Consider the following 9,376-nt stretch of genomic DNA (forward strand, 5'->3'; position numbering starts at 1 on the left):
ACTGGTACATTTGTTATAATTGATGAACCTACATTGACCCATCATTATCACCGAAAGTCATTAGAGTTCACTCTTGTAATTCTGTGGCTTTGGACAAATATATAATGACAAGTATCCACCTTTATAGTATTATACAGAATAATTTACTGCCCTAAAATTTTTTTGTACTTAGCTAATTTATCCCTCTCTCCCTTCCCACAAAGCCCCTGGCAACTACAGATCTTTTTTTACTATCACTATAGTTTGGCCTTGTCCAGAATTCCATATAGTTAGAATATGCCTTTTTAGATTGGCTTGTTTCCTTTAGTGATATGTATTTCCGTTTCCTTCATGTCTTTTCATGCCTTGATAGCTTGTTTCTTTTCAGCAAGAATAATATTTCATCACCTGGATGTACCACAATTTATTCATTCACCTACTAAAGGATATCTTGGTTGTGTTCAAGTTTTGGCAATTATTCATAAAGCTGCTGTAAACATCTAATTATACAGGATACTTCACCCCTAACTATTGCTTATTTTATTTGCACGTTTTTCTTAGGAAGATAATATCATCTGTGAACAAAGAGGGATTTATTTCTTCCTTAATTTGTGGTTTGGTGTCTGACATTGACTTGGGAAAATTCAAAGTTATTATTGTTTCATATATATTCTATCCCTTTCTTCTTCCATTATTCCCATTATGCATATATTATATCTTTTGGAGTAGTTTTTGGATATTCTGTTGCATTTTTTAGTCTTTTTTCTCTTTGTTTTTCAGTTTTGCAAGTTTCTGTTGACATATCCTTAAGTGCAAAGTGTGCAGTAGCAAGTCTATCAAAGCATTCTTCATTTTGATTAGAGTATTTTTTAAAATCTCTCCAGATTTCTCTTTGGTTCTTTCTTAGGATTTCCATATCACTTACATTACACATCTGTTCTTGCATGTTGCCATTTTTCCATTAGAGCTCTTAGCATATTAATCAAAGTTGTTTTAAATTCCTGATTTGGTTATTCCAGCATCCCTGCCATGTCTGCCATTCTGTGCTTGCTCTGACTCTTCAGACTGTTTTTTGCCTTGTAATTTTTTCTTGAATGGTGGACATGATGTACTAAGTAAAAGAAACTGGTAATTAGGCCTTTAGTAATGTAGTGGTAAAGTATGGGAGAAGTGGTGCCATTCTTTAATCCTGTGATTAGGACTTCATCTTGGTGAGCCTGTGTCCTGGGACTGAACTTCAGCAGTGCTTTTGAATCCATCCCCTCAGTGGGGCAAGCTAGTTAGAGGGGCCTGGATTGGGTATTTCCCTTCTCCTATGTGGAAAGCGGAAGGGAGTTGAAGTTGGGTATTTCCCTTCCACAAGGTTTGTTAAGCTCTGATAAAACTCTAACAGGTTAGACTTTGGTAAAAGTTTCTCTTGAGCACAGACCTTGTTAAGAAGAGAAATATCTGGCATATTCCTCCCAGCTATTGACAGCATTAGGGGATTTTGGTCCAGTCTTCACTGTGAGAACCTGGTAAAACTCCTGGAGGTAAATTCACAAAAGTGTGAGGGTCTCCCATGACTGGATCCCCCTGGAGTTTTTAACTCTCCGTCTTATCCACACTGAGCTTCAAGCAACTCATCAATTATAGTTCAGGTTTTCCTACTCAGTAGCGGTTCCTGTTGTAGTTTCTACTCATGGGTTTCCTCTCTACTAAGTTGTGATTCTTTGAATTTGCCTCCTCCCCTCCCCCATCTCTCAGTACTGTCACCTCACTTTGATGAATTTAAGAGATGTTGACTTACCAGTTTGTTCAGCTTTTTGATCATTGTTAGGATGGAATGGCAACTTCTAAGCTCCTTACATGTTGGACTGGGAACTGGAAGTTAGATCTACTTTTTTAAATCAATAGTTTCTCTTAAATAAATACTGCCCTGGCATTGCTGAAAAACTAGAGCCAAGGATGTTTGTACTTTTTGACTGTAAACTAATGGCTTGATAGCATTACCTTATAGACTCAGCACAAAGCAATGCCAGACTTTTCAATATCCAGATGATGATAAAGTAAATAAAGATGATAAATGTCCTACCAGCTAGTTTATCTAACTTTGAAAACAAAGGTGCTCGTGGATGATTGGCTGACCTACAAAATAACACATGAAATATAAAATATACAAGACAGTTTCTTAGAAATTTGATAGCGGTAAAGGTAAGTAGTTCTTTAGTGCAACAACTCTTTTGTAAATGGATATATGTTATCCCAAAGCTAAATTGGTTAAAAGGAATGAAAATGGTTTTTTAATTATAGGGTAATGTTAAACATAAAGACCATATTGACCACCAGAAGGATAAAGTTGCCTTAACTCTGGCTCGTCTAGCCCGCCATGTTGAAGTGGAGAAACAGCAGAAAGAAGAGAAGAATAGAGCATTCAGGGTATGTGGCTATTTTAATTGGTGTTTTACCAAATTATAGAATTGTTTATAATAAATTTGTAAAGAGAAATTTGTAATAAATGAATAATTGAATCCATGTTCAGGGTGGATTCTAGACATCAACTTAGTAGTAATTCATAATAGCTTTTTACATCTCTGTTTTTAGTTTGATGGATTCTGATCATATATGTATATAGGAAAAAAAGGATTACTTAGGTGGATTTTATTTTTGTGAATTAAAAATCATTTGATTACTCAAAGCAAATGAGCAATTAAAGTGTTTCTGGTTACTTTATCACAAGAGTGAAAATTGTTTATCAGGTTTGTATGTATAAACTGTTGAAAGGTTATTTTCTACTAAATAGAGCCAGTCCACTTTCTCAGATTTCAGCCTGTCCTTTCAGATTAAATCGATTACTAAAAGAAAGAAATTTGAATCAGGGTTGTAGAAGAGCTGCTGTGTGGAAAGTGAAGCCTAATTTAGAATCTCGTGGGATATATTTTCCTTGACTTGCTTAAGAAAGATCCAAATGAAATTACTTATAAAACTCCCTCAATATTGATAAATGTCTATTAGGAGTAGAATGTTGATGAGTTGGGTAAAAATATAAGCTTCATAGTAGGATTTTAAAAATGGAAATTGAAATCAGGGCTCCTCCAATAGCTGTTTGGATTTTAGCAGGTCACTTACCTTTTATAGACTTTGAGCTTCAATCTGTAAAGGGAAAGAGTTGGAGATGATCTCCCAGGTTGGGATAAGTTCTATGATTTTATAATCTTAACATTTGTTTTTTATTCTTTCATTACTTATTCATTGGTTATTATAAAGGAATGTATATATTTCTATAGCTTGTGTTTTAGTATACCCTAATTTGATATAGAATAATTAATCTTTAAATTTAGAACTAGGTTTATTTGGGGACTTTAACTTTATCATGTAATACCAATTAAATTAGAGCATGGTCTTCTAATTGTATATTTATAATACTTAGTGGATAGTGATATTTAAAAAATAGGATTATTTCTTTTCTGGCAGAAACATGATTTAACTTTAAGGAAGATTCTTTCCCAAAACTATGTTAAATGTGTTGCTTATGGGTCATGGGGAAAATCTCTTTGAGAGAGATATGGTTTGCGAGCTGTCCTCCCATTCTGCAGATTTCCTGAGTAATGCTAGCCTAGCTTCTTTTCCCAGGCAATGTTAATGGACACATCCTATATAATAAAAGGGTAATATGCAAATTGTCTCCTCTACTGGGATTTCAACCAGAGTTTGACCAGTGGGCGGGGCCAGCCTGCCAACCATCTGGGGCCCCTTCTTCTGGCCTGCCTGGTCCTATCGGCCCCGATTGGGGCAGGCCGACCAGACGCCACTCCTGCACGAATTTGTGCATCTGGCCTCTAGTAGATAATAAAACTTTCATGACGAGTTCAGAATCTTATAGTCACTATGACAACCAAGGGTTTTCTCAAGGGAAGTTTTAACCTCCATCTATGTAAATGTTCATTTGTTATATTAAAGACTTTACCTTAGCATTGAAGAAAGTTTTTTGAAATTTTTGTTTAACCAACTGTAAAGAATAAATTTATGTTTTCTAAGAGAAGCTGATCGACACAGATGTTTTAGCTCATTGCTTGTTATCCATACATGATTTTTTTGTGGTTGTTCCTATTTGGATAAGTTGTTGTTGTTTTTTAAACTAGATGACAGACAACAAAAACAAACTACCCAGAAAGGAAGATAATGAAACTGAAATAAAAATAATTCTTGCCCAGCCAGGTGTGGCTCGGTGGTTGAGCATCAACCCAGGAACCAGGAGGTCCCTGGTTCAATTCCGGTCAGGACACATGCCTGGGTTGCAGACTCAGTCCCAGTGTGGGGTGTGCAGGAGGCAGCCAATCGATGATCCTTTCTCATCATTGATGTTTCCATCTCACTCTCCCTCTCCCGTCCTCTCTGAAATCAATTAAAAAATTTTTAAAAAATAATTATTGAAAAATTCTAGTGGTTGATAAATAACTCTGAGTAAAAAAATATATTTGTGAATGTTGTCTCACTATTAAAGTGGTTTGTCCATCTTCATGATGTTAAATGAAAGAAAAAGAAAATTCATTCAAATCTTTGTTGGATAAATAACTTTCAGAGATAATGTGCTGTGCTGACTAGATAACCAGCCATAAGCTTAGCTTATTGATATTTCAGGAGTTACGATGACGTGCAAGAAGTAATGTAACCCTAAAGTTTATGGAAGTAGCTTTGTGATATAGAAAAAAGGGTGGCACATTTGGAGATGATTTCAGCCAGCAAACATTTTTTTTAGCATTGACTTAGGCCACAGAGTTAAAATTCTATTGTGAGAAATGGCAAAGAACATTTTTTAAAAACTTCAAAAAATTATTGGCATTGTTTAAAATAAGTATACTACTAGCTGGCATGCAGTAATATTTAACATCAATATGGTAATTTAATTTAAAGGTTTTTACTGTGATAGATTTTTGTAAGGAATGTCAATACATCATGTTTAATTTTGTAAATAAGAAAAAAATCTTTATAGCCCCCTGGAAGTTTGCCATATTGCTTTCTTTGGATAGACTATCTTTGTTTCCCATAGCATGTTGTTCACAACACTGATCCTGTAGGATATACTTTGAAAAAAAGTAATAAGTGATTTACTAAGTTGAGATACTGCATACTCTATGGATGAAGAATCACAGGCATGTTATAGTACCTTAACGCTTTGGAAGTCCTGCAGGAAAGGGACCTTTTAAACTTGATATTAAAACCAATTCTATATAATAAAAGCCGAGGTGGCGTCGCACGACGTCCTCGCGTGATGTCACAAGATGGTCGCCACAAGATGGCCAGAAGGGGAGGACAGTTGGGGGGTGAACAGGCCTGCAGGGGAGGACAGTTGGGCGTGACCAGGCCGGCAGGGGAGGGCAGTTAGGGGCGACCAGGCCTGCGGGGGAGGGCAGTTAAGGGGAGGGCAGTTTAGGGGTGACAGACCTGCAGGGGAGGGCAGCTGGGGCAACCAGACCTGCAGGGGAGGGCAGCTGGGGGCGACCAGGCCTGCAGGGGAGGGCAGTTTGGGGGCCATCGGGCCGGCTGGGGCAGGCAGTTGGGGGTGAGATCAGGCATGCAGGGGAGGGCAGTTGGGGGCCATTGTGCCGGTAGGGAAGGGCAGTTGGGGGCCATCGGGCCAGCAGGGGAGGGCAGTTAGGGGCCATCGGGCTGGCTGGGGAGGGCAGTTGGGGGTGAGATCAGGCCTGTGGGGGAGGGCAGTTGGGGACGATCAGGCCAGCAGGGGAGCAGTTAGGCATCAATCAGATCAGCAGAGGAGCGGTTAGGGGGCTATCAGGCTGGCAGGCAGAAGCAGTTAGGGGCAATCAGGCAGGCAGGCAGGCGAGCCATTAGGAGCCAGCAGTCGTGGATTGTGAGAGGGATGTCTGACTGCAGTTTTAAGCCCAATCACTGTAAACTGGCAGTCGGACACCCCCCTTTTCTATACTTAAGTTGATACAGAAGATTTTTTAATATAACAATGCATATTAACATCTTTGAGAATATGTCTTCTATGGCTGTATTTGAACAATATTGTAAGATTTTTTTCAGATGAAAATTTTGAATCTCCTTATCCTTCTACTTACTCTTCCTGACAGAAGATCCTGTTATTGCTAACTAGGCCATTCATTATTCTAACCTATGTCTTGAAAATGTAATGTTCATGAATTTGTCATTTCTTGTTAAGAATATAAGCTTTTTGAGACACAATACTGTTTAAGTGCATGGATCCTACTATCATATTACAAGAATTTAAATCCTGGAATTGTTATTTATCCTTCAGCAATTTATTTGACCTTGGTTTACTTCAGTTTCCCATTATAAAATGGGAACAATAGCCCTAGTCGGTTTGTTCAGTGGGTAGAGCGTTGGCCTGTGGACTGAAGAGTCCCAGGTTCAATTCTGGTCAAGGGCACATGCCCAGGTTGCTGGTTCAGTTCCCATTGTGGGGTGTACAGAAGGCAGCCAATCGATGATTCTCTTTCATCATTGATATTTCTCATCTCCCTCCTCCTCTCCCCTTTTCTCTAAAATCAATAACAAAATATATTAAAAAAATAAAATAAAATGGGAACAGTAGTACCTATCACAGAGTTATTGTGAGAATTAAATCTAAAATGCTTTTACAACAGTTCCTCACATGGTAGGTGGTTAATAAGTGTTAATGGTTAGATACAGCATGATTAGAGAATATGCAAGTAGATTTATAGGTAATCTAACTAGAAAGATTTAGAGACTCTTAACAGTCTGAAGTATATAATTTAGTGGTTTGCACTGGCCTGCTCTGCTGCCTATTTTGTAAATAAATTTTTATTGGAACATAGCCATGCCCATTTGTTTACATATTATCTATGGCTGCTTTCATGCTACAGTAGCAGAATTGAGTAGTTACAGTAGAGACTGTTTGGGCTACAAAGCCTAAAATATTTGCTATCTGGCCCTTTATGGAAAAAGTTTGCCAATCCTTGATCTAGGTGGCAATAAATGCTTTATATTGGCATATATTAAGTACTAATTAAGTGTCTGCTCAAAGTAATGTTATTCACTGAACAAATATTTAATAGGCATCTCTTCATTTCATACTGTACAGTGTGGGGCAAAAGTAGCTTTACAGTTGTGAGTATGAGAAACAGTTTATGTTTGTATTATTAGTTATTTATTGTTGTATTATTTTCCATATGAATAACTATCCTACTTTGCCCCACCCTGTAAAAGAAAAATTGGGGGGAAAAGTACAAAAGTTTTTAACCAATGGACACAGACAACAGGGGATGAGGGCATGAGTGGGGGGGATAGGGGGTAATGTGGGGATAAAGGACACATATGTAATAACTTAATCAATAAAAAAAATCATTAAAAAAAGTACATAAGTTTAAAAATGCAACTAATCATATCTCCATTCCGAGATTTAGCCATTGAATTTAATATATTTATTTTCAGCCTTGTTCCCCTCTGCAGATAAAGTTACACATATCTTGATATTAACCTTTGTTTATATTTGGTCTTATTTGTTTTATACTACTTGGTGGCTTGCTTGATACCAAAAGTATGTTTCTACTTCATTAAAAAAGTGGTTAGTGTTTCTATTGACTTTAATGAAATGTATTTACCATAATTTACTTAACCAGTGCCCTATTGTTGGAGATATAGGTTGTAGTGAACTTTGTGCAGATGTAGATAACATTAGATCAACATGTTAGAGCATGAAGCTTTGTTTTGGGACCTAGATGTGGAGTTCTAAGGATAAAGGGTAATCAGTACTTACTGGTCACTTATGTCAAAATTTTTTCTCAAGGAAACCAGATTAGTAATCATAGTTGATTGATTTTTTTCTTAATATCTTTAGGAAAAAGTTGATTTTCAGCATGCTCATGGGTTGCAAGAATTGGAATTTATTCGAGGACATTCTGATACAGAAGCAGCAAGACTGTGTGTGGACCAGTGGCTAAAAATGCCAGGTACTCATTAGAGATGAGTGGAACATGAAGGTTACCTAGCTTCCCTACAGTTTTAAGACATTATGTTCATTTATTCGGTTGCTAATGAATATATAAAGTATTGACACTTAATTTTAGTGAATCTTAATAATGGCCTACTTTACCAATTACTTTCCTACTTTGGCAAAAGTATATTTTGAGTGTAAGTAGTATAGGTCATCCTTGAGCTCATTAGACAGTGGTTCTCAACCTTCCTAATGCCGAGACCCTTCAATACAGTTCCTCATGTTGTGGTGCCCCCCAACCATAAAATTATTTTCGTTGCTACTTCATAACTGTAATTTTGCTACTGTTATGAATCATCATGTAAATATCTGATATGCAGGATGTATTTTCATGGTTACAAATTGAACATAATTAAAGCATAGTGATTAATTACAAAAACAATATGTAATTATATATGTGTTTTCCGATGGTTTTAGGCGACCCCTGTGAAAGGGTCGTTCGACCCCCAAAGGGGTCGCGACCCACAGGTTGAGAACCGCAGTATTTAGATATTGCTCATTTAATAATTTATAATTTCATAGTTATTACATGAAATAGTATATGTGTCTATGGGAGGCTGTGTAACAGGTCACTTGAGGTCAGGAAAAGCTTCTCTGAGGAAATGGAATTTAAGCTGAGATTTAAAGGATGAGTGTTTACATATTTGTCAGTGCAGCCTATGTAGATATTCTGTAAGTGTCTACATGGGAGGCTCATCTAAAGCATTGGGTAGCCTCTTCTTCACTAACTCTTTGCAGACCTGACATTCCTGGAAATCTCACTGTAAAGCATTTTCCCTTACTAGATAATTTGGTGGAATTTTTAAAAGCTAGTAGAACTGTTCCACCATGGTAACTTTTCTAGTCTGTCTTGTAGAAGACCCACTAAGCCCTTAAAGCAGCGGTTCTCAACCTGTGGGTCGCGACCCCTTTGGGGGTAGAACGACCCTTTCACAGGGGTTGCCTAAGACCATTGGAAAACACATATTTCTGATGGTCTTAGGAACCGAGACACCGCTCCTCTACCCATCTCCAGGTGGGTCCGCCCACATGCAGAGATACGCCCACATACGAGTATCGGGCGTGATGACATCATCGCGCCAACCCCATCACATGCACCCTGTACAAATACAGGTGTATGTGACAGGGTTGGTGCCATAATGTACTTATGTGGACCAGTCACACATGTGTAGAGAGCAGCTACTGTGTAGAAAGCAGCTGCTGTGTTGAAAGCAGCAGTATTGGAGGTAAAACGACACTTCATGAATTATAATTACTGGGTAAATATAAAATCATGTACTGTAATATCAACTACTGCAAAAAAAAAGTATCTGTACCATGGGAACTTAATCTGGATGCTGATCGGTCTTTTTATATTCAGCTGTGGTTGATGTGAATACTGCCCCCTTGTGATAGTAACAGGTATGTAAAAAAAAC

At 37.7% G+C, this 9,376-nt stretch overlaps 1 protein-coding gene across 1 annotated transcript in view; it reads left to right on the plus strand.

Annotated features, from left to right (window-relative positions):
- Positions 1 to 9,376, plus strand: part of ZNF451 (zinc finger protein 451) — a 103,978-nt gene that overhangs the window by 47,549 nt on the left and 47,053 nt on the right. Inside the window, exons 7-8 of the mRNA XM_005863324.2 lie at positions 2,272 to 2,397; positions 7,805 to 7,916. Of these exons, the coding sequence (XP_005863386.1) occupies positions 2,272 to 2,397; positions 7,805 to 7,916 (238 nt within the window). The remainder of the gene's footprint in view (positions 1 to 2,271; positions 2,398 to 7,804; positions 7,917 to 9,376) is intronic.

The sequence above is a fragment of the Myotis brandtii genome, unplaced genomic scaffold (genome assembly GCF_000412655.1).
Source record: "Myotis brandtii unplaced genomic scaffold, ASM41265v1 scaffold176, whole genome shotgun sequence".
In the NCBI taxonomy this organism is placed as follows: Eukaryota; Metazoa; Chordata; class Mammalia; order Chiroptera; family Vespertilionidae; genus Myotis; species Myotis brandtii.